We start from the raw sequence: 25,696 nt of genomic DNA, 5'->3' as shown, positions 1-25,696 counted from the left end.
CGTGGGCCTGAAAGTATGGTCGGAGCCGTTGCGCGGAGACGGTCAGGGCGAAAACCATCTTTTTCGTCTCCGAGTATCTGGCTTCGGCGCCGTGGAGGACTTTGCTGGTGTAGTAGATGGGCTGATGGGTTCGGCACTCGTTTTCCCGAACGAGCACCGAGCTGATCGCCTCAGAAGATGTGGCCAAGTAGAGATACAAGGTCTCCCCGACCTGCGGCTTCACGAGCAGTGGCGGGGAAGCCAAGTACCTTTTCAGGTCTTCAAAGGCCTGTTCGCACTCATCCGACCAAGAGAAACCGTTCGCCTGGCGCAGGGTCTTGAAGAACGGGAGGCACCTTTCAGCTGATCGGGAAATGAATCGGCTAAGAGCGACGATTCTTCCGTTCAGTTGTTGGACCTCCTTTTTGGTGTTCGGATGACGCATGTCGAGGATCGCCTTTATTTTCTCAGGGTTGGCCTCGATCCCTCTCTGAGAAACGAGGAATCCGAGGAACTTCCCCGAGGTCACCCCGAAGGCGCATTTGGTCGGGTTGAGCTTCATTCGGTGTCGTCGAAGGGTGCGGAAGGTCTCCTCAAGATCCTGAACATGGTCCGGGATCTGCGTGCTCTTTACCAGCATGTCGTCCACGTACACCTCCATGTTACGCCCAATCTGGTCTTTGAAGACCTTATTGACGAGTCGCTGGTAGGTGGCGCCGGCATTCTTCAATCCAAAGGGCATCACCCGATAACAGTAGAGGCCCTTGGGGGTCACGAACGCGGTGTGCTCCTCGTCTTCAGGCGCCATCCGGATCTGATTGTACCCGGCGAAGGCGTCCATGAAGCTGAGCAGTCGAAATCCGGACGTCGCATCCACCAGCTGGTCGATCTTCGGGAGTGGAAAGCTATCCTTCGGGCACGCTCGGTTGAGGTCGGTATAGTCGATGCAGATCCTCCATTTCCCGCTGGCTTTCTTGACCATGACGACATTGGCAAGCCAATCGGGATACGTGGATTCCCGAATGAAGCCTGCTTCGAGCAGCTTGTCCACTTCTTCGTCAATGGCCTTCTGCCTTTCTGGGGTGAAGGACCTTTTCTTCTGCCTCACCGGCTTCATTGTCGGGTCGATGTTGAGTCGGTGAGTAATCGTTTCTGGAGGGATGCCCGACATATCTGCTGCCGACCATGCGAATATGTCGGCATTGGCCGTCAGCAGCTCCGCCAGTCGGTGGCGTTCGGTGTCGGGCAATTGAGACCCGATCCAAACTTTTCTGTCAGGATTTTCTCCTATCGGGATCGCCTCGAGCTGCTCGGCCGGCGAACCCCGCTCTTCCTCCTCCCGTTGATCCAGTTTGTCGATTGTCAGGGGATCCTTCGTCTCGTCGCTTTGGGCGGAGATTTGGAAGCATCGTCGGGCGAGCTGTTGATCTCCGCGCATCTCTCCGACTCCATTTTTGGTCAGGAATCGAACAAGGAGATGGTACGTCGAGACGATCGCCCTGAGGGCGTTCAGTCCGGGTCGCCCGAGTATGGCATTGTAGGCCGAAGGAACTTGGACGACCGCGAAAATGAGGGAGACCGTTCTTTGCCGTGGTTCGATACCGACCGTCACGGGCAGGGTGATTTCTCCTTCTGTCGTGACGGTGTCTCCGGCAAAGCCGATCAAGGGCGTGGAGACCCTACTAAGTCGATCAGTCGGTAGTCGCATTCGGGAGAAGGTCGAGTAAAACAAAATATTTGTCGAACTTCCATTATCAACAAAAATTCGTTTTACATCATAATTGGCTATTGTCGCCGACACAACAACAGCGTCGTCGTGGGGAGTCTGGATGCCCCGAACGTCGTCTTCTGAGAAGGTAATCACGTCGTCCGGGCGCGGCTTTTTCGTCGGCTCCCCCCCTGTAGACGTCCCCGATCCCAGCCGCTTGGAGATCATGTTGATGACTCCAGCCGTCGGCTGGTTAGTCGGTGCCTCTTCAGTCGGCTGGGGGCGTCGATCGGCAGTCGATCGGGTCGGCGGACCCTTTCGAAACCTGCCGAGATACCCTCGGCGGATGAGATTTTCGATCTCATCCTTCAACTGGATGCATCGCTCGGTGTCGTGGCCGTGGCTCCGATGGAACCGGCAGTACTTCCGATGGTCGAGGCCCTTTGCCTTCAGAGGCGGAGGCCGTCGCAGGTATTCTTCTCCTTCGATCTCCATCAAGATCTGCGCACGGGGAGCGGAGAGAGGAGTGTAGGAGTCATACCTGGGACGCACCGACCTCGGAGTCTGTCAGCGGGGTGATTTTTGGATCTGTCGGGGTGGAGAAAGCCGACTATCGGTCGGGGGCCTGCTTGGTTCGGCGGGCTCCCGACCTTTTCTTCGCTTCTCCTTCGGACCCCTGGGCTCGATCAGGCGTCGGTCGGACGCTCCTTCGTCCGCGCGCATATACTTGTATGCGCGCTCCAGTAGCTCGGCGTACGTTCGGGGGAGGGTCTTGTCCAGAGAATAAGTAAATCGGGACGACCTCAGGCCCCGCTTCATGGCCGAAACCGCCATGTCTTCGTTGAGGTCCCGGACCTCGAGCGTGGCCGCGTTGAATCGCGCCACGAAGTGTCGGAGCGTCTCGTTTTCCCCCTGCTTGAGGGAGAAAAGGCTATCCGACGTTCGCGGCGGCTTTCGGCTGGTGCTGAAATGGGCCACGAACGAGTGCTCGAGCTGCGCGAAGGAATGGATACTGCCCGATCGAAGATCGGAGTACCAAGCCCTGGCAGCCTTGCGAAGTGTGGCGGGGAAGCCGATGCAAAAAAGAGCGTCGGTTGCCCCTTGAATTGTCATGAGAGCTTTATAGCTCTCGAGGTGGTCGACTGGGTCGGTGGAGCCGTCGTATGGCTCCACGTTCGGCATTTTGAATCGACTGGAAATCGGCTCATCGAGGACCAGTCGAGAGAGAGGCTGGGCGGTCTGGAAGTCGACGTCGTTCGAAGACTTCTGGCCGTCCATCTGCAGTTGGGCGAGCCGGCGGTCGATCTCCTCGAACCGTCGCTCGTAGTCGTCCGCTCGTCGATGCTGAGAGACCCCAGGAGTGGAGCCTCCGGAGGATTCTGAAAGAGAGGTCGATGGTGTGCGCGGCCGCTTTCCCTTCCTCGCCCGTTCCAACGGGGAAGGAGAGGGCCGCTGAGACCGTCGGTCGTCGCACCGTGGTCGCCCCTCCTCTTCTCCGTGGGAGCGCTGTTGAGAGCGCTCGCATGGAGGCGACAGGGGTCGGCGCGGCTGTCGGCGGCTGCTCCTGGAAGGCATAGGTCGGGCCGCCGGTTGTTGCTGGAGGCTTTTGACTGCGTCGGTCAATACGGTCATCTGCCGTACGATGGCCGCAATCTGGGCCTCCGTGGTCACTGCAAGGTGCGGAGAGCTAGGCTCCGCCGCCGGTGGTGGTGGAGAGGCCTCTTCCCGGCAGGAAGAGCGCCTTGCCGACCCAGTGACTCTCGATCGTTGAGCTCTTGTCTTTGTCATGCTGTCCCCTTCCTGGCGCGCCAATCTGTTGCGGCCAATCGCCTCGTCGCCCGATCGTCGGGAAGCGTGCACCTGCAAAAGGAAGTCCGCACTGACCGGAGGCGGCTCCGGCGGGGACCCTCCGACGGTCAAGTCAGAGAGGTGACTGGGCAACAGTGAAATGCAGACAAAGAGCTCTGAGAAGGAGAGAGGGAGAGGAAGAGAGAGGAGCGAGCCTGCGTATGTGGGAGAGACGGGCGGATCGATCCCTTGCACTGTTGCCTTCCCCGGTATATATAGTGGAGCGTGGCATGGCGCCATCATTAATGGCGCGGACAAGTGAGGAACTGTCAACTCACTGTAGGCTGTCAGAGCCGCCGTGAAAACGTCATGTCGCCGTGTAGCCGTCTAATCACCAGGGTTGACCCGGCTCTCGGTGGGACAATGCCCCTAGGTAACTGTGCCGCATGTCCGTGTCAGAGCTGACAACGTCTGGCGGCCGTACGGCGGTTGGTGGAGTCGGCCGACCCAAGGTCGGTGGCCAGCAGAGTGGCGTCGGACTCCTCCGTCGGTCGGCGAGCTTCAAGTGGGTCGGCTACCGGACCTCTGGGTTCAGTCGGTCGGGAATGGACCGTGGAATGGCCGCGGTTAGCCGCTGATGGCGTCCGTTGGCCTGTCGCCCGACTTACGATCGGCCAGTCAGAGTCGTTCGTCGGGCCGTCGGTTAGTCGGTCGGGCCGCCAGCTGGTCGGGCCCTCCGATAGTCGGTCGGTCGGTCGGTGGTCGGGCCGCCAGCCGGTCGGGCCCTCCGATAGTCGGTCGGTCGGTCGGGCCGCCAGCCGGTCGGGCCCTCCGATAGTCGGTCGGTCGGTCGGTCGGTATCCCCCAACAGGGATAAAGGGCATCCTTGACATAATCCACAGGAAATCGAGAACTATTCAGAGGGGGATCTATTTATGAGTGAAGCAAACTGAGGATGTACTACACAAGCAAGGATTTAAGCCACGACTTTATCATTAAATTCAAAATCTTGGAGTAGATGAAGTAGATAACTTCTTTGAAATCGATCAAAAGCTTTTTCCATGTCAATCTTAAGAAATATAAGACTATGAGAAGGAGAAGCTCTTGAAAAAGAATGCATCAACTCTTGAGCTAGCAATGTATTATCCATAATGTTGTTTCCAGGAACAAAGACAGCTTGAGGAGAAGAAATCAGATTAGGCATAATCTTGGACACACAGTTAATCAAGATTTTAGCAGCAATTTTATAAATAGTATTAGTAAGACTTATGGGCCTGAAAAGGGCTAGAGATTTTTAGAACAAGTGCTATATATGTTTGCTTCTAAGAAGATGGCATAGTAGTGGTTTCAAAGAAAATTTAAATAGCTGTAATAATATCTTGCTTGATTGGATCTCAAAATGCTTGAAAGAAAAAGGATTGACAACCATCAGGACCTGACGATTTATCTGGATGAAAGAAAAATATAGCTGCCTCGATTTGAGCTTGAGTAATATCAGCAATTAACTCAGCATTGCTATCCGTTGATAAAGTATGAGACAATTGAGGGATGGATGTGCTATGAGGCAGCCATTCAATATTCTACCTAGCTTTAAAATGTTGCACAAGAAGATGCTGAATATCTTGTTCGGTGTCAACAATATTCCCAGCACCAATTTTCAACTAATAAATCCTATTTTGTTGATGCTTTAGTAAGGTGGATCTATGAAAGAAACGAGTGTAAGCATCTCCCTCTTCGAGCCACTAAATGCGAGACTTCTGCTACCAAAAGATTTCTTACATGCACAGAGTTTTACGAAAGATCCTTGAGCTTTAAGCTCAAGATTACCAATATGTATGAAAACAAGAAAAAATATTGATCATGGGAAAGACCCCCATGTTGAGCTTCAAGCTCTTAAAGAGAAAGTACATGAGAATTTAGAAAATCAGTAGTTCGAAACAGATTACCAATCTTCTTCATGTTCCAATAGCCCACCTCGTTCCTTACATTGTCAAAGAGCAAAGAAAGCCCATCAGTGGGGGAGCGTTGGATATCAGTGGACCAAGCATCTGCAACCATTTCTCTTATTTCACCGTACATCATCTAAAATTTCTCCAATCTAAATGGAGAAGAACGTCTACACCATTTAGCAGCAACGGAGAGAAGAAGAGGACAATGATCTGAAACAAATCTTATGAGATGAGCAATATGAGATTCAGGATACAGGTCAAACAATCTTTCAAAGGCAAATGTTCGATCAATTTTTTTTCATACTCTAGCCAATCCCATCCTATTATTGCACCAAGTATATTTACGATCATCAAATCCTCGATCAATTAAACCAGTATTCTGAATAAAAGACTTAAATTCTCTAATATCTCTATCAACTTTAAAATATTTACCTTCTCTGTTATCTTCTACTAAGATAACATTAAAATCTCCGATCAATAGTAAAAAAAGCTGAATTTGCAAGGCTCTAGAAATAAGATCCCATATAATACGTCTTTGAATTCCACAAGTGCTAGCATAGACAATAGCAACAATCCAACTTGGACCTTGATCAAGAGTAATAAGACCAAAACAAATTTGGCGATCAACATGAAGAAAGGTGACCTGACCCAAAATTTTTTTTCAACTAACTATAGTTCCACCAGGAAGCCTACTGGAAGGAGCCATATAGTACTTCCAAGAGGGACCCAAAATGTGTTGAAAACGAGGCAAGAAATGCATAAAAAGCCTAGTCTCGACAAAAGCACAGAATATAGGATTATGTTATCTAATGACTTAACATATTTAGCAAAAGAGAGCTTAGCTGCATCCCTACAATTCTAAAATAAATGGTTCATGTATGAGAGATTGAAGGAAGCGAAGTCTCCACATCCTTCAACTTCCTATATCCTAGCCATCCTGAGTAAGGGATGTGAAAAGTACTCAACAGTTAATGCACAAATCACATTTGCATACTTCAATCTCTTTTCATCTTTCTTTTTTCATTTTGAAACTTTGTTTGGCTTAAGCATGGAGGGTCCTGAACCGAATACATTTAGATAATCCTCTGATCATTTTCTATAATTACATATCATTTCTTCCAACACAACCCAATAAAATACAGCAACATTGCTCGTCAACTTATCCACCTTTTAGATTGGGTTTTGAGTGATGATAATTATATCAACTTCATTATGTATTCTCATAAAAGACATGTTGAAACTTCATGGAAGAGAGGCTAAAGAGCAAGAATGTATTGTCCGTGTAGCTTCTCAACAGACTATGATTGTATTTCTTATCAAAAAAAAGACTATGATTCCTACTTAACATACTTATTGTATTTTTTCATAGAGTTTACATTGTTGCGTGATGTACAAGTTGTTTTTAAGTCAAATTCATATTAACTGGGTCTATACACCCCAGCCCATAATATGCCAAATCTTGAAGTCAAACAAAGGGAAAAAAAGGAGTAACCTACAAACAAACTACTCCAACACAATATAACTAATCATGTTCTACCAAGAAATAATATAACTAATTTTGTTTCGTTTGTTATAATTGATGAACTGAACTCTTATTGATTTGGTTTATATGAATATATTGAAAGAGCTAACATGCTCACCCTGTCAATAACCAAACCCGATTCGATGTTCCTTTTCTATCGATTTATACAGATTGGATCAAAAAGAAAAAAACCTTGAATGATATAATCAATTTAGCAATGAATCAAAAATCATACAGCATATGCTAGTCATACAAAGCTTGAGTTAGTGCTGCTTGTATTCGAACCATGATGAACCTAGTTGAAATTCTTGAATTCCAAGTCCTGCAAAGCCATTTCATGTGATGTGCATAGCATGTATAAATTCATGGAATGCCTATGACTTATCAGGCCTAATTGAAGAATGCATGCATTAGATTGAACATGGCATGAGCGAGGGAACCGAGCTCCATAAGAAAGAAAAGATTTTAAGAAGCATTTAATTGTCACCACCCAAGCATCTCTTATTTATATAGAATAATAAAGGTTCGAAGTTCGTTATGTAAGGTGGCCTTCAAGTCTTTCACACATTATGTGTAAGTGAGATATTGTTCAATACATCCATCTTTTATTGAAGTTTGGGCCAAATGAAAATGTCGAAAGCATCCATGCGATGCTTTCTGCATCCCATGTGTATAATGCTGAATCTTACAAGACATATTAGAAAAAAATGAATGAAATGAACTCCCAATTCCTTACTCTCCGAATAGATGGCAACTACACTTCAAACTTTTCGAGTACAGTAACTATGGTTGCGTATAAAAGCATAAGAAAATAAATTTTGGATATTCAATCAAATGATTTTTTTGTTTTCTTACTCTTGAATTGTAAGATTTCGAAGCATGAGCCAAAAAAAAGGATTTTTCCAAAATTAGTGGCAATCAATCTCGCCACTCTAATAGGATTTGATAAAGCTAGTTTGCCAAAAAGTTAAAAGATAAGTCGGCTTGGTCCGCTCCGCCTTCCTGCGGCCGCACGGTGTCCTTACAGATCTGAAAACCCACGGATTGGACGGTCCAGATGGAGCACCGCTGAATTGGAACGCCCAAACGGGAAAAAGAAATCGCTCGCGCTTTCTAGGGTTCTTCTCGGCGCCTCCCCTCCCAGAAGCCCAGGAGCCGTCCAAAAAGTCCGCGCCCAAAGCTTCCCGTCTAAAGATACAGCCGAAAAGGTAAGCATTCCACGAATCGATGGATCGGATCAGCCCGATCCACGATCTAAATCCCTCACACCCTTTCTTTCCGCGGATCGTGATTCCGGCGACCTCAGATTTGTGCAGATCGAGTGTTTTTTTTTTATTTTTATTTTTTTGCGAAATTATCATAGATTTTGATGTTTAGGCCGTAAAGTAAGTGAATTTTTTTGCTTGAATTTTCAGGAGGGGTCTCTGAATCAATAGCCAGTTCTCGAGTTTGTTCTCCATGTGAGTGTATAAATCTAGCTCATGTTTTATAATAAAATTTGGCCGCGTATTTTCCATTGTTGATTGATTTTTTTTAAAAAATTTTTCGAGCATATATTTTTCCAGTCATTTTCTTGAACCTATAGCCATGGTTAGAATAGCCAATTGAATTTAGATCAAACAAAAGACAACTATCATGAATTCAGTAGTTATTATAGGATGCGATTTGTGAATTCTGATCTATTGCGATTAGAGATTCAGCACAAGCGAATCTAATGTACACCTCGGACATGAGAACTGACAACGAGGATCTTCTATTGTTGCATGAATCTGAAAGGAAGTATTCGATGTCATGAGAACTCTTTATAGGTTGACTCAAGCATAGAGGATCAGATGGGATTGATTCTTGTGCGTTCATGTTCTGGAGTTGATCTCTCTTGCTGTTGTACTTAATGAACTCATGGCTTCCTCCAGCAACCATTAGATATTGCTTTAAACTGGCCATGGCTTTTGACTAAACTAGTTATAATTAGATGACTGCAAACATCTCAGACCTGGCAAATTATTGTTCCTTTCCTTTGAAGGCACCCTAAGGTAGCAGTTAAATTCTGTAAATAAATCCATAGAGGTAGCTTTGTATAGCTGTGATAAGAATTGTTATATATCGTATGATCATTCAGCACGAATGCATGTACGCCTACTTCTTTTTGTGCTTTGTATTGATATGTTGCCTTTTTTTTTTTGGTGTATGTTCAGGGCAGATGAGGAGCTTGTTGATCCAAAGAAGTATCTTGAGGAACGTTGCCAGCCTAGATGTGTAAAAGCTTTATATGAATATCGGGTAATAGATGATATTTTCTTAAATAGCTCTCTATGAGTATGAGATAGTTTCTCCTTTTCAGTTGTTTCAATTGGTCTTGTTTATGCATTTGTTGGAGCTAAAGCATGGTGCTTCTATTTCTTAGTTCCGACTATATAAATATGTAGATTCATTGAAATAAACTTCTGATGAGTGCGTTTGAGAACATCTTTATTCTGCATTGTCATAGTTCCTTGGACTTATTAAACAAGTTACTTTGACATAAATAATGTTATCGGAAAGCAAACATTCAATATGCCAATAAAGAAGGATCAGTACCCAAAGACATGGTCAAGGTTCTTGTATGTGAGATCCACTTGGTTTTGCTCCTAACTGTTTCATTTATGCAACTCTATTCCCTATGAAGTGAACCGGTACTTTGCAATGCCATGATACTTATAAAGCTCATTGCAATTAAGTGTGGTTGTAATTTCACATATCTGAAACTGCTTCGACACCCCAAGTTTTCTACTCAATGGCTACCAGGCAATCTTAGTGCTGCCTTGCCTACTAACTGTCAGTTAGCAGTGGGATGTTCTATCTGATGGCTACTGCCATGCAGCTTACATGATTGCTAAATATAGCTGATAATTTGGCACTTCAAGTACCAAATCATAATTAAAATACATGATAGAAAATAATGTACATTTGATTGACCTTTGGTTCTATTTTCTTTCTCACTCATAACATCAAATGATAAGGTTTTCAACTAGACTGTACCATCAATGATACTAGATCATTGACTTGGATCAAGTAATTTTCCACTGGCCAAGTAAATGCATTTTTTTGTCCATTGACTACCCTTGCTATATGATCATTAAATCAATCCGGTAACAACTGCTTGTCATGTTGCACACTGTCTAGAATTGCTGATATCTTAAAGTACATGATGAAGCTTTTTAATTTTCCTCATCTCTGGCACACAGAGTGCTAGCCTTCCCTCAAGGGGCTCTTGAGCATGTGGAGCTTTGCAATCCAGTAGGAATCTAACAATTGTGACTCTGCTTATTTATTGTTACAATATGCAGGATGGAAGATGGTTGAACATAAGCATGCCTAGTAGAATTTGCATCTTGATGAGCAGATGTTCTTGAATGAGATCAAGTTTTTTCTCTAATAGATTATGACAGGATGTTCACAGGATCTTGGATCCAACAATCATGAATGCCTCCATTTTATAGAGATGGTATGGCATCAGCATCAAGCAAAGGTTGCTGTTGTTTAAACGGGTTCAGTATTATAGTGTTAGAGCATTTGGTGGACCATTCTTGGGTGGTATTCCTAGAAGGTGAACTGTGCATGATTTTGTAGTAGTCATTGGATGAGTTAAAGTCAGTGAGTTTCGCATGAGAACACCCGCTTATAAAGTTAACATAGTGCAAAAGGTGCCAAGATCCCTATGCAACATTGTCATACGAGATTACCTTTTTGCTACCTCGAAAAGAGATTCTGTAGTATGCAAATAAAAAGAAAAGGAAGAAAAAATTTGATTTGAGTATTGTTTTCTAGATCGCCTTTGATGCTTCTATTGTCATAGAAAGATAGGCTGTGCAAGAAACTTGCCCAAAATATGGATTGCTCGAAAGTATTGCCATATTATTGAAGTCAAGTTGTTATAGTTGCTGAATTGACAGTAGTCAGTTTTTTTTTAGTCACTTAAGCACATTCAATTATCATAATCACCTGATGCTTAAAGTTTAAATAAACTTTGCATGCGGTCTGAAAAAATGACAATTATTGTCTCACCCACTCAATTGTGTTTGTCCATTAGAATGCTGAGTCATTGGTAACTACATGAGCCATTGGTGACCTCATTTCTTGAGATTTGGTCATTCTATATTTGTCTTTTAACTGTGAAAACTCAGGGGCTTCTTATCATCTCATATGCTGGAAAATTCATTTTTAAGGTACTTAAAGATGCTTTTCAGTTGCAAGTTTTTATTCAGTTAAATAATAATCTTTTCACTTGTAGGAGACAGTAACCAATTATGTTCTTAGTCATCCAATAAAAGCATATTAAGGGTAATCAGTAATTCATTTTAAACTTAAGCTAAATTGCCATCCATTTTGATATTTAGGCTTTCTATCTAGTTCCCAACTAACCACAATTAACAAGCCCAACCCAAAATATGTTCCTCTCAATGGCAAGTAACAGCTCAGTCAGCTTCCTATACATATATTCAAGTAGATTCAAAGAGAAAAATACCAACTAAAAGTAAAGTTTAGATGAAGAGGTAACCCATTGTTTTAATGCTTCTATAGTTCTATATGCTTCCTTAGTTAATATGTAAGGATTTATTTTCTTCATAAAAACAGTAGTAAGATCCTGAGCAGGATTTCAATTTACAACATTTCTACTAAGGGATAGGATATGTGAAAATAAAGATTAGATGGTTAAAAAAACAGAGAAAAAAAATACATGCCTTCTAGATGGTAATTAGGAGGACTATTTATCTTCCTGCTGCCAGCTGAGCATGTATGGCATCGGATTTGGGAATGATGAGCTTGGTAGTTTAAATTTCATGTCATGATGTGCTATGATGGAAGCACACCACTATTGTCCCTTCCCTGGTGTTGTGGCTTGGGAGGGTGCTATCAACAAATTTTCTCGTCATGACATGGGAGTTTGACAAACAGGTTTTTCCCCCTTTTCCCACCTCTGTGCTAAACCTAAAGGAAACTTTCATGCGATTCCTTGTATGTAGACATCTATCTATGTTCCTCTAGATAGATGGCTATTATTGAACGAGTCTGGAGCTCATCTTTTGAAAAAAAAAGAAAAAAGAGAGTCTGCAGTCACAATTAGCATAAATCCAAATATTTCAATTTCAAATATAAGGTGAAGAATCAATCTGAAGGACCACAGGATCATCAGTAAAAACACATTCCATGATTATAGGGAGAAACTTTGTTACAATTTTAGTATCGGTCCACAAGACTTGTCTTTTCCGGTAATTAACGCCAAAGTCTTTTTTTTTTCCTTTTTTTCGCATGCGTGTGTGTTGGGGGGGGCGTGTGGTTGGCAGCAAGTGCTATTAACTAACCGGGCCATACTAAGTAAGGAGCGTAAAATCCAAAGGGGGCAATTGCCAAATACTTTCTGAACACAGGTTGATCCTTGTGGCCTGCCCGAATCCTTGTAATTTTAGGAACAGCTTATCCATTAGCTGACTAAGCATTTCCTTTGGACCCAAGAATGAAACCCTAAGAGCAACAGATATTAAGAATAAAAGGCAAAAGGTAAGCTACTTTAATAATTATTGGACAGAAATTGAAATTTGCGTGAAATTCACTCTAACTTTGATCTGCTCATTGGTGTTTCTACTAAATGATCACATGAGCGTTATATAGTGATTTTGGTCTTGCCAACTCGAGGGGATACAAAATATGCAAGAAAAGAAACAAAAATGGAAAGGGCAGGCCTTTTTTTGTTGGACAGAAGGGCCTCTGTAGAGGGGGTAGTTCTCCCTCTCATCCCCAAGCCTTGGTGAAGGTGGGATTCAATTCCATGTCATTTGGTCCCAATACAAAGGTGGGATTTGATCCCTTAATCCCCAAACTTGATAGGCTGGCACCTTCAAAGAGCAGGATTTGAGAAAAACCATATATGGTTGATGCAGCATGTTCCATTTCCATTGCCATTAAATGATCTATCGAGCATATACTTGGCTGTTATATTTTTGCTGATAATTTTAGGTTGGAAGTTGCCGGTGATGCATAAAATAAAATGGCAAGTTGTCTTTGGTTCACAGAACTTAAAAGCATTGAGCTGGCTAGCATCACACTTCTGGGGTACAGCTTGCCTGCTTAATATTTGTATCGTGATGCCTGACATAAATTGGTGAAATTGCATGACTTGAATCCTGTTCTAATTGTGTTTAATCAGGACAAAAATGATAATTGCTGTTCCTTGTCTTTTTTTAACAAAAAAAAAAAAAAATGCTCTCATCTTTAGAACAATATTTTCAATGTAAGACAGGATCAAGCCCTGCTATATGCAATCACTTATTTATTTAGGAAATGTTTTTTTTTTTTTGAAATCTTCATACCAATTGATATAAGTGTTAGAGACAAGATCTCATGCTGTTCTAGTTGTTGATGTGTACCAGAAGTGGTTTAGGTATCAGTTGGGACTCCGTCAAATTAATTCTTAGTTATTGTATTTTCTGGTTTTCCTTAGCAATAATCCAGGTCTATTGTTGCTTTCATTAGCTTCAATTTGATTTGTTTTCAAGGAAGGTAGCTTATGCTGGCTTTAAATTTTGCAGCCATAGTTTTTCTTTTCAGCTTCTTATTGCCTGTGCCTGCTCATTTTTCTCCTCATCATTTTTCTTCAAATCTATGTCCACCAATCCCAAGCATAATGCTTATAAATTTTAATGATTTTGTTGCATGTGCTATTAGTGTCCTTGTCCTTGATCATGAAAGCCTTCAGCTTCTTCCAGCATCAGCATAACTTGATTTCCACTAGCTGGGAGTTTTCCTGTTCTCCTAGTTTGTGGATGCTTCATGACCAGTAGTTTCTTCTTTTGTAGATTCTAGCGCACATTTTTTATATTCTTTTACTGCATCTGTACTGAAATGATGGAAAACTTCATGATAATTATTAATCTAAAGAAATTATTATTAACTGAACTGTGATATTAAAATGAAAACAATGAAAATTGATTTGTTCCTTTGAAAGTTGATGTCTGACTAGAAACTGGATGTATTTTCTGGTGTAATTCTAAGAATTTAGATGATTTAATATTGTGATGAATAGATTACATGGTTGGTGAAAGATTATCAACACTATTATCTCTTTTTGCTCGCATGCTATTTGTACTAATAATATACTTGCAAATCTAATCATTTTCATTTTTATAATCTCCACTTGCATCAGTGTTTAAAAAAATTGACTTTTTTGTTTTTCACATAGACTTGTAACCAAAGTCCACTGATTGACTGACCCACCATACATGAAGGAAACCTTGTTAGGCAATTCCTGTGCTTCTCCCTTCCCTTCTATTGAAAGCCTCTCACACATGCCTGTGTTATAGTTTAAAATTTTTATGATGCTTGAATCTGATTTTTGAGGTTCATCATCAGCTTTTTACTTTGGCATAAGGGTTAAAATTCCCCTTGCTCTATGCCATTTCCAGGATTTTACCGATCCTGTGATTCAAAAGCAGTTTTCTTAAGATTTATACAGTCATGAATCTTTATCCCTTTGCTTATTTCCTATTTAACACAATTTTGTCTAGAATTATTGTTTAAATTATTCTCATGATATACAGGAGTGTGTCAAGAGAATCAAGGATGATGAAACTGGGCACAAGCACTGCACTGGCCAATACTTTGACTATTGGAAATGCATTGATAAATGTGTAAGTAAATCTCCTCTTTGTTTTCTATTTTTCACATAGTATAATATCACAGCAAAATGCAATGTACTAACTTCATTATGCATTTTAATTTATAGAGAGATTGCTTTATGTTGAATATTTGTGGTTGATGCAGGTTGCTGAGAAGCTTTTTGATAAACTAAAATGATAAAGGGATGCTACATTTGGTGGATGAAAATTTGTGCTGCTTCTTTTTTCATTAACCTCAAATAAACTCATCTTCTGGCCACCACATGCCTGAACTATGCATGTTTGTAAGGTCCTATTCTTGCTTATTCTTGCTTAAAAGATTTTGTACAACAGGTTATTTGTTAGTCAATTGTTACCACTAATGACGGTCTCCATATTAAACTGCTCAAATGTCAATAGTACTGTTAATTGTGGCCGATGTGATTGCAGTGGAAATATGCATTAATGTGTTATGCTCACCTTAAAAAAGTATTCTGTACACGAAGAACATCCTGATAATTTTGTCTATAATGGGAAGGACGATATGCTATTTGCTTCAGAAATCCTCCGCCTTCTTACAAGCTTTTCTGTTTGAAACTTAATTAAATCTTGTGAATGAAGGTTCCATAAAACAGGTGTGAGTAGAGCCTGTCGATTTTTCATGAGATAAGATATTCAGAGTGGTTGTTGGATTGTGTCAATATCGGCACGTCCACTCTAAAAAATGTCAGCTTCTTAGATGATTGTGGGAGTGTTACAGGCCCAATCAATTGCGCCTAAAAGTGGAAGGTTCAATATTCTAGCTTGCTAATTCAGTATCTATGTTTTAACTTACCATGATGCTGATCTAGACATGCTTGCAATCACATTTACTAATTATATTTTGTTTGAAGAGTTGAGCAATATTGCTGAAAGTGTGCATGTAAGGTTCTGGTTGGAAACAAGTCTGAAGATGAATTCATAGAAAGATTACTTGCAAGACCAGAAGTTGGTTATACCTTATATGTCCTGCAGGAATGGGAAGATGACTAGCAAAATTCACATGTGATGCTAGAATTTCGGTTGGACGCCTGCACAAATGAGGAGCATGCATAGCAGGCTACTCATCCCACCATCTCTGCTTTACGGAGGGATTCATGTAATGCCAAATCCTTCGCTCACCTACATGGCCTGTAGGATGGTGATGAAGGTGTATCTGAGTCAAAAGCCTGTCATGCTCTGGGGCCGGCGTGCGGTTCCTCAACCTGTTGTTTGAGCTATCCCAATGGAGGCTTCCCGTTCACCAAGATGAGGCGTCCAGCTTTAGATAGGCGTTATTTGAATTTGTTGCTCTGTAATTTGTTTTGAGAAGCAATATTAGTCGCAACATCTCACTCGATGCATGATATTTGAGCATTTTAGTTCTGATATTTTTCTAGTCCAACAAGGAAAGCCTTGTAGAGGACCCATCAGCTCATTAATTGGTTTCTTTGAAGGTGACAGGATTTCATGCTTGTGGACCAGCTATAGCCTTAAGAACTGGATACATTACTGATGAATTGGTATCCGTATATCCTCTTCTTTCAGCCGTTGAATCCCAGTGTCACGGGATGTGTTGAGTCACTAATTTGATAATGACCATTTACTTTTACGTGCTGGATTGAACTTCCTTTTGCTTTAAAAAAATAAAAACGTCAAAAGAAAGGAAAAAAAAGAGGAAAAATACCATTAGTTTATTAGAACGCGGTGCTGTGTCATTCTTCCACTCAAGTCTCTGAGGGTTGGTTGATGGTAAATCTCTTAAGCTATCGTTTGGTGGAAGAGATTCAGATAAATCCCTTTCAAGATGCCACCTTCAGAGGTGCGTAGTGGCCTTCACTTCAGATTCGCATTCATCTCTAACTTCATTGGCTCAGGAGACCCCAATTAGTTTCTCTGTTGCCGCTCTTATTTGATAGCTAGAATTCAGCTAAATATCTCCACCGCTACTACTAATGCTACAATACGCTGTGTGACTTTGTGGGGGCCAAGAGCTTAATGCTTTTGATGCTGCCTTAGTTGGGGTATTGGATGCAGTGGAAGACATTAGGCAGAAAGATTTGTGATGGACAAGTAGTGCCAGTGGAAAATCATTCAAGAATTTCTCAACATTCATAAGGTTTGTGATACCCACCACAATTCTCGTGTGGGGGGTAGCTAATTAAATAGGAAAACATGCTACCAGCTGTGGCTATTTCCATTGTAGCCAAAGGTAGGAACAAGGTACTGGAATATCAAACCACACCTCCACATTTTAAGTACATCTAAAAGAAAATTAGATTAAAAAACAACATAATGTAGGAAAATAAGACCGCAAGTTGCAAGTCATCTAAAAATTTAGAACCACACTTCTCTCTTGACATATAATATTTTGACGAACATAACTAAAACTTTTCAGTGGCCAAGTATATACAATTTGCCTACATTTGGACACTGAAGTAAATTCTAGTATTTAACAGCACTGATTTGCTCAAAAAAAGTTTTGACTCTAACTAATAATTCCCATGCTATGATTCATAATTGGTAACCAAACCTTCTGGTTCCAAGGGTACCAGGACCGACTGAACTGGCACAGGAGCCGGACGGTTCATCGCGGCGCAACCCGGGGACTTCGGGCTCGAACCAAACAAACATCGCCGGCAGGTTGGGCACGATGACCGAGCCATGAGCCACCGGTCGATGCACCCAATATGGAAGCCATGGTTGCACTTGGGTAGGACACGGACCCGTTCCCCGGGCACGAAATCCGAGAGACAGATGGCGCACTCTGGGTTAGCTCGATGGAGCTTGAGACCGGCCGAGTAGACCAGGGTGGGCATGGCCCGGAGTGCCTTCCTCCTCATGCCGGTCTGAGCGAACCGGGCCACCGGGTTCGGCTCGGCGTCGACCGCCATCCTGGTCGAGCACCGTAGTGCACATCGGACGATGGACTTGAGTCCTAGTGCACAAATTAAAGCACATAGGAGGACGGCGAGGATCATGACGACGTTGCCATCGAAGCTAGTTCCCGGCATGCCGGAATCCGGCTCAGAACCAGCCGGACCGGTCAAAGATGGTCTTAGTTGAGTGGGTTGTTTGTAGAGGGGAGTTTGGAGCAGAAATCTTCTATAGTAGATGTCTATGATCAGAGATTGGATGATGGGTGGAGAAGTGGAAGTAGAAGGCATGGTTGTGGGGTTTTAGTGAAAGGGTGGTAATTTGGAGACGAGTTCTGGTGGACTTGTTCAAATGGGGTATTAATATATATATAGAGGGGATTGATAAAAGTGGCTTAGCTTTTATATTAGTTTATGGTGGGTGGGTTATGGGTAACTTGTACCTTCAGCTAGACTAACTTTGTGGCTTCTAGGATGGAGGGTAGCACTAAGCTAACTATTGCTTTTGAAAGCTATTAGCTAGGTTGCTGGTAATACTTCTTGGTGTAGTTTTCTCAATTTTAAGTACAAAAAACTTTTGTGGAGGCTGAGAGTTTTATTGTTATTGTGATAGGTTTTCTTTTCTCCCTTTTTAAAGAAAAATTCTTTGATATTAATGTAGTATAGAAGCCACAGAGAAGGTTATCCTTTACATTGCTGTATGATTCATGGTTAGTGCACACAAACACAAAAAAAATAGTAGGTCTTATCCGCTAGACAAGCATTTAAACAATTTACATCTCACAAAAAGATTAGATAATACAGTTTGAAATTTCCTATTTTCCATCTCTGTCAGCTTGTATGAAGTTAATAGATAATTCAAAAATACAGTAATAACTAATAAGGAAGTTTTACAATAGTAATATGATTTTTCTTTTCTTTTTTTTTTTGGGATTTTTTTTTTCCTGTTATGGTAGGGTTTCTCAAATGCAAGAGTTCTCATTCTTTCTCCTTTCCCCCTACTTTTCCTTTATCATGGTGGTGCTAGAAAAACGGAAGCTAATATTCAGCTTACAAGGACGCAAGTGGTAGTATCATTTTTAGGTGCTTTAGAGGGTGTTGATGTCATAATAATTTTAGTAAGTGTACGTGTATTCTTTATATGCATGTATGCATGAGTATAATTATAGCCATCAAATCTTGTCTCCCTTATCTATATAAATTATAATTGTGTAAAGATAATTGTTTATATATTCATACTTGTATTTATCTGCCGTGCATAATTCCAGCAAACTTGATCTACCTGGGTCTTTTGGATCTGTAAGGTGACTTTGTAAAAATAATAACAACTGTGGCACACTGTATCTTAGTGCAATATACTATATACTATAAAACTTATTTTCCGAATATTCAAAGAGATCAACCTCACACCCAAGCTAAAGAAGCACATATCCTTAAAGGGGTCATTGTTTATAAGCACCAAAAGAAAGGGAGCATAGTTTACAGCCTCCGCTACAGAGCTCATCCCCCATATCCAATGGCTTTTGCCCGTGGGACCTCCCCCCATTAAAGCAGCAGACAGTACCACGTGTCACGAATGAATTGCAGAGAGCGCAATAATTATGTACGTGTTATCATTTGATTGGAAAGCTGGGGCCCCATCCCACAAGAGTCCTATCTGGGTTTGAGTTGGAAAGTGCCATTAGTGGGATGTAGGGGAAAAGCTTTGCTGGTAGTGCTGGCTCCAACGGGCGCACGTGACCTTTTGGCCAAGTGCCCGACATCAAACTTCACTGGTGGCGTCACGACTCACGATGGATCACAGCATCAAGCTCTAGATTCTCCATCTCTGTGTGAAAACGTGTCATAACATTGGATATTTCCATTGATGGGGGCTAGTCAGGTTGGATTTGGTTGAACATAATTTGAGCTGATCCATGGCTATGAATTCATGTCTAGAAGATTTCGAGCTAGATAAATAAATAGATAGATAGGTATTGAATTAGTCATCCAACTATCACTCAGTTTCTTATCTGGTGGGAGCTGGCCAGAGCAAGCTATAAGCTAGACCCATGCCTACTTGACTGGTTCAAATCGATTCCCCATGGTTGCTGTCCATGCATACGAAAGTTTTATAGAGCATTGATCTTAATGTTATGTTGTGCATCAATATGATGCTGTATTTTTCTGATGCTAGAAAGTATTAATCTCTCTTGATCCTTGGTCCCTAGTCCTTTGCATTATTTGGACAAGAACTTAGAGAAGAATTGCAGCAACGGCAACCATGATATGAGCTTGGATCCAAAGGACTTCATAGTCTCTTCGACCCAAATCAAGTGTTGCTGCAGTATTAATCAGGTTGTAGAGGGACTACTTAGTCTTACGTGTAGCTCCAAATTGCAGCAACGGCCACTGAACTAGTCGTTCAGTATAAAGTAAACTAAAGAACAGAATAAAAGCACAAAACTCTCAGATAGAACGGTCTGATGACCATTCAAGTCTATCCGCTTAGCTGGAGATGGTTTGCTGCAGAGATCACAATCATATAAGGTAGCACAACCCTTATCATAAGTAAGACACGCAAGTGGGAGCTACCTGTTGTTTAACTCATAGGCTTGGATCCATTTGTCCTTTAGTGGGAAACTCGTGGCATGCAAGCATGTGTTCTCTCGAGTACATCTTTAGGGCCTTTTGGCTTAGATTCTGAAGATCTTCATTAAGATTTTGTTATATATATATACACCATGATACAATAGGATTATCTAAGAGTTGCTGCCTACTTGTAAAAGTTAAAAGCTTTTGATGCTGTCCCTCTACAGACTTGATATTGTTCAACTCACGTTGCACCAAACGAGTTAGCATGAACTTCAGATGCTTGAGTCCAGTGTCCTTTGCCTAACAAACAAGTTTTCTAGATTTGAGGATTTCCATTTTTTTGTTTTTTTGGTTCCTTTTTTGATAAAAGATTCGAGTACTCGAGTCTTCAGTTGCTTTTGACATCTTGCAACCTAGCTAAATGCTTGCATATCTTTCATTACTCCAGCACAGAAAAATCCACCATTCGGTCAACCAAAAACAAGTTAGGGGGAGAGTAAATGTAATAGAATTGTTAGCGAGAATTGGCCTTCGACCTCCTGCATCTATTACTCCAGTTTTGGACTACGCAAGGCTCGGTAGATTCACAAAAGTTGTTCTTATTATTTTGTTACTGGAGGGGGTAACCTCATCTGAGGGATCTCAACTGGAAGTTCTTTGGGATTTCCTCTGTAACATTAGACCATCTAGACTTGGTGATGTGCCATCCTGGATGCTCACTCAGACCAGCACTTTCACTATGGACTCTTACTACCACTTCATCTCCCCAATGGCGGCCTTATCTGCCCTTATTACAAAATAATTTGCTTTGGTTGGCTCTAAGAAACAGAATGCGAGCCAGGGATAACCTTGCAAAAAAAAGGATTCCTATTAAGCTCTTGCTATGTGGTTATGTACAGGAATCGGGGTCTCATCTATTCCCAAAGTGTTCTTTCACCCGGGGTACCTGGAATTCTATCAAAATACAGTTGAACCTCAGGAGTTGGCCTTCAAATTTGCATCATCTATGGACCAAATGGAGAAACAGAAATTTGCAATCTTCAGCAAGAAAAGCAGCAGATCAGTTGATCGCAGCAGTTTGTCGTGAGGGAAATGCAAGAATATTTCTCAGGAAAAATTGTTCTGTTTACACTGTTCTTCAAAAGGCTCTGCAATTGTTTCACCTTTCTCTGTCCTCCTAAAATGGGTTTGTCATCAGAACTTATGGAGAAGCCTTCTTTCTCTAACCTACTGCAGGACGCCCAGGACCGGCAGCAATCAGAATGGGACCTGGCTCTCTGGGACCATGAAACAGAATTTGAGATGCTTCGACCTTCCTTTGTTATTCCCCCAATGCTTGAAATTTCTGAAGTTCAAAACTTATCTCTTGTTCCGTTTTGAATGAGCCTCTGTATTCTCATTTACACCTTATATCTTTTGTTCTATTCTCAGCTGTGACTTCTTAATGTTATCCTCTTTGGTAAATATTCTTTTATGAATAAAATTGTGTGGCATTTTGCTTCCCATATTACTCCAAAAAAAAAAAAAAAAAAAACATGAAGACGAATTACAAACATCATTTTGTTCTTTTCAGCATAGGAATATCGAAGGACTGGATGCAAGAAATGTGCTCATAATCCTTTACTGTCGGCTGAATGGTTGCTTTCAAATTCCAAACATATTAAGCATTTATACTGAGTGATTTGACAAAAAGAAAATTGATAACTCAAAAGGCTAGAATTTTTAGGACAGGAAATTCCAGAAATATCAAATGAATTATAAATGGATGTATGCCAGAGATTTATATGGTCGCGAGCACGCAATCCTACCATCCTTTTATGATGGTAGGCAACATATATGACGGCTATTCTGATCCATACACACAAAAAAGAATGTCATAGCCAAAGATGTCATGAATATTAGAACATGGTTGTCATGCCCTTGGTACATCCAGAGTCGGCTTCCAGTCCCAAGTTTCAAAGAAATCCAGGATTGTAGGAGATGAGAACGGAACACAATTAGACTTCCAACCATTTAAAACACGGTAGAAAAAAAGATTCATGTAAAGAAGCAGAACAAATGTGTTTAAAATATAATAAAGTTCCTTTCATGTGGATGCCAAGAAAATTACAAATTATCATATAATATGTTTTGAGTTAATATAGTCTCAGAATTCCTTTTTGAAGAATGGCTTCATTATCCATGCAAGGATTTTTTTTTCATGAGTTGTAAAATTTAACTGGATGTCGGTAGCCTTTAGTTCACACCAGTTTTGACATACACAATAAGCACAAATTGACTGTCTAGGACAAGATTCATTTTGCCGGTGTCCATGGAAATTTGTTATCCAGGACCTGCTGTTTTAATCATCTTTTATTGCTTTAGCTAACTGTCACACCCCAAACCCAACATCCGGATCGGATACGTGATGGCCGCACACTCCTTAGAGCAAACCCTAAAGAATATGCAAGGCCAAAATAAATATTACAACTTTAACATCCATAACAATTAATTTCAAATATAATTCATAAAATCTTGCATAATTACAATTTAAATTTCTTCAATTCTCTGATCAGATACTATGACACTCTATTTATCCTTCTGCTCACCCGTAAATCCAAGCCATAGCCAATTTAAGTCATCCTGTAACTCTGAGAAGAAAAAAGAAAGATGAAGGGGTGTGAGCTTTACAGCCCAGTAAGAATTCCCATATCACACTGATATAGTAATATAGTCTGAAAATAAGAATAAGCAATAAAATATAAAATCTCATGTTCAATGTCCAGAATAATGCAAACATTCATAAATTTTCTGTCTTGTCAAAATAGATGCATCATCATATGTTAACAGGTGAAACACTTTTGTTCAACAATTATTTCATGTCTTATCTTTCATTTCTCCTTTCATAATCACATGATTTTTAACCTTTTCTTTCTGGTTCTGGACTATCCAATTCTATACCTCAGTCATCATCCGAATCGAATCCATTTAAAAAGTCTTTCAAGACTGTCCCAAGATGAGCTCCTGGCCGGCTGTCCCACGTACGAAAGCCCATGAGAGGCTGTCCCAGGCATAAGCTCCTGACGAGCTGTCCCAGGCATGAGCTCCTGGCCGGCTGATCCACCTGTAAGCCAGTGGGGGTTGTCCCAGGCATAAGCTCCTGGCGGGCTGTTCCACATGACAAGACTAGTCCATACCATATATCTCTTTCTTTTCATTAAATCATTATGTGTTGATTTCATCAAATCAATTCTGACTTACATTATGATCAATTCAGATATGTCATATCCATATAATCATACCATCAATCTCTGATACATATATATATTGACATACATACTTATGCTCAAAATCAAATAACAGTATCTCAAGTATAATAAATTCATCAATTTCAAATCCGATGATGCAAAACCAACGATGCAAGACCAACAGTAAAATAACATATATATAATAGTGATCATGTACAGGGATTCTTACCTTTACCGGTGACTGATCCAAGCACAGAAATCAATGTTCTTCTTTGATTTATAAATTTCACAAACAAGATGTTCCACTCGACATCTTATGCAGACAATCATATCTCTTCATGATCCTGATCAAATATAAAAATTCATATATGGAGAAAATTACTGATAATCGATCCTAATAACACAAATCAAGGACTTCTCTTAGGATTAATCAAAATTAGGATTTATCTAAGTATCTGAATTTTTCACTGATCCAAAAGACTTCTAGAGAAAGAAAATCCATGAAGAGAGAAAAAATTCTAGAGAGAGAAAGTAGAGAGAGAAAGTGGAGAGAGAAACCTTCGTATCCTTCCGATGAGGCAATCATGGTCGAGATCATCAGAGGTCCTATCAGGATGACTCAATATGAATCAAGTGTTACAAATTTCGAATAGGATCGGACTGGGATCAGATCTACCGCACGAATTTCGGAGCAATCTCAGATCATCTTATTTTCATCTCAGTTTTATCCTATGGTTCATGATGCAATCAGAGAGGAAGAAAAGATCCTAGAGAGACAAAATCCATAAAGAGAGAGAAAAGTCTAGAGAGAGAATCTAGAGAGAGAAAATATAGAGAGAGAAGGTAGAGAGAGGAGAGAGAAAAAATTTTATAATTTATTGTTGAAATAAATTATTATGGATGTTAAAGTTGTAACGATTTAATTTGGCCTCACATATTCTTTAGGGCTTGCTCTAAAGAGTATGCGGCCATTACGTATCCGACCCGGATGTTGGGTTCGGGGCGTGACACTAACTAATTCAAGATGTCATCATCGAATATCCAAATTTCAGTGGTCCTTTCTCACCAAAGTGCCACAGTCTTATCTTAACTGTAACGGTCTCATGATAGCATGGTGGCATACTTTAGCACCAATCTATCAACTTCATTGACCTAAAGGATCCCGTGTCTGATAAATAGAGCCCCATACTTGCTGCATCTTTAGGTCACCAGAGCAAAATGAAGTTGAGATGCTATCACGGGGTGATGAAATTATTGAATGGCTCAGGAATTCAAGAAAATTTTATTGTACCATTATATGACCAGCTTTATATATATATATATATATATATATATATACTGCTTCCTCTGTCCAACCAATATTCTGATCCAACAAGAAGGATGTCAAGGATGTCCAATAAAACTCCAGAGATCCAGTTCAAATTGATATGATCATGTGAAGCTTAAAACTTAAAAGTGGGACATGCAGAGGAATGAGAGAGAACATCTAGCATCCTTTGCACATGTACAGTGTAGGCCAGAACAACTATTTTGATAAGTGCCAAATAGGGATTGAAGGATCATAAAGGAGAAGGAAGATCAACAAAAACCAGGATGGAGTTATAGAAACATAGTTTGAAAAGCATGCTATTTCAAAGACTTAAGCCTAAATTAGTAGTACTGGGTGAAGAGGGACCAGTACACCCAGCTTCAGATTAATGCAATAAGGGTTGATATGTATCAGTATCTATATCTATATCTATGTTTACACATGACTATCATTATCTGAAATCTAAGCAGATTCTGTTTCAAAATGGAATGTGCTCTGAACAGCTCTTCAAATTTAACTTCCACCACCTTCTGATGGTTCAACCTTGACTCTAGGTTATTATGATCTACAGGAAAAAAAAAAAAAATCAGAAACTATGCAGCTTACTGCCTTATGGTTAGAGAAAAGCTTCTTATTAATAGTTAATGTGGGGAAAGTTGATAGAATGGCGAGAGATTTAAGAAGCCTCAGAAATTCGCCAAATGCAGCGTAGTTGCATCCTCTTGTTTTACAACATTTCAAACCCTCAGTTTCAGTATTCTTCTTACATGCCATCAGATCTAGAGCTGACCTAGCAGTCATCTTGTTGTCATAAAAAGAAATAGAACACATGTAGTTACAATGGGCCTTCTCTAGAAGTTAATGAAGAAGCTAAGAATGCAAGGTTTACATTTGTGCAGACGTCAATATGTGGAGTGCCAACAGTTTATTCTAGAACATGAATTTATACTCTCTTTCCATGAAGAAGAGTGACATATCTTGGAGTTCTGCTGTACGTTGTCTCAGTTTCTGAACAATGATAAATTTTAGGTTCTTGCTTCACTCTGCATCCCTGTCAATTGTACAACAATTGTCCAAGTCCTAAAAGATCACAAAAAATTGAAGAGGAAATTATT

At 41.1% G+C, this 25,696-nt stretch overlaps 2 protein-coding genes across 2 annotated transcripts; one reads left to right on the top strand and one right to left on the bottom strand.

The window, feature by feature from the left end:
• The first annotated feature begins 7,922 nt into the window (after positions 1–7,922).
• LOC109506230 (cytochrome b-c1 complex subunit 6-1, mitochondrial) lies at positions 7,923–15,013 on the top strand. The gene is made up of 5 exons (XM_019852633.3): positions 7,923–8,154; positions 8,362–8,406; positions 9,142–9,226; positions 14,521–14,610; positions 14,744–15,013. Coding segments are annotated over exons 2-5 (210 nt in total). The 5' UTR covers positions 7,923–8,154; positions 8,362–8,404; the 3' UTR covers positions 14,777–15,013.
• A 1,949-nt stretch (positions 15,014–16,962) lies between these two features.
• LOC105052014 (RING-H2 finger protein ATL72) lies at positions 16,963–17,793 on the bottom strand. The gene has a single exon (XM_010932693.4). The coding sequence runs from the start codon at positions 17,760–17,762 to the stop codon at positions 17,103–17,105; it is 660 nt and encodes a 219-aa protein (XP_010930995.1). The 5' UTR covers positions 17,763–17,793; the 3' UTR covers positions 16,963–17,102.
• Positions 17,794–25,696: the final 7,903 nt, after the last annotated feature.

The sequence above is a fragment of the Elaeis guineensis genome, chromosome 9 (genome assembly GCF_000442705.2).
Source record: "Elaeis guineensis isolate ETL-2024a chromosome 9, EG11, whole genome shotgun sequence".
Lineage (NCBI taxonomy): Eukaryota > Viridiplantae > Streptophyta > Magnoliopsida > Arecales > Arecaceae > Elaeis > Elaeis guineensis.
The sequence above is the reverse complement of the archived record's forward strand: the minus strand, read 5'-3'. Positions and strand labels throughout refer to the sequence as shown.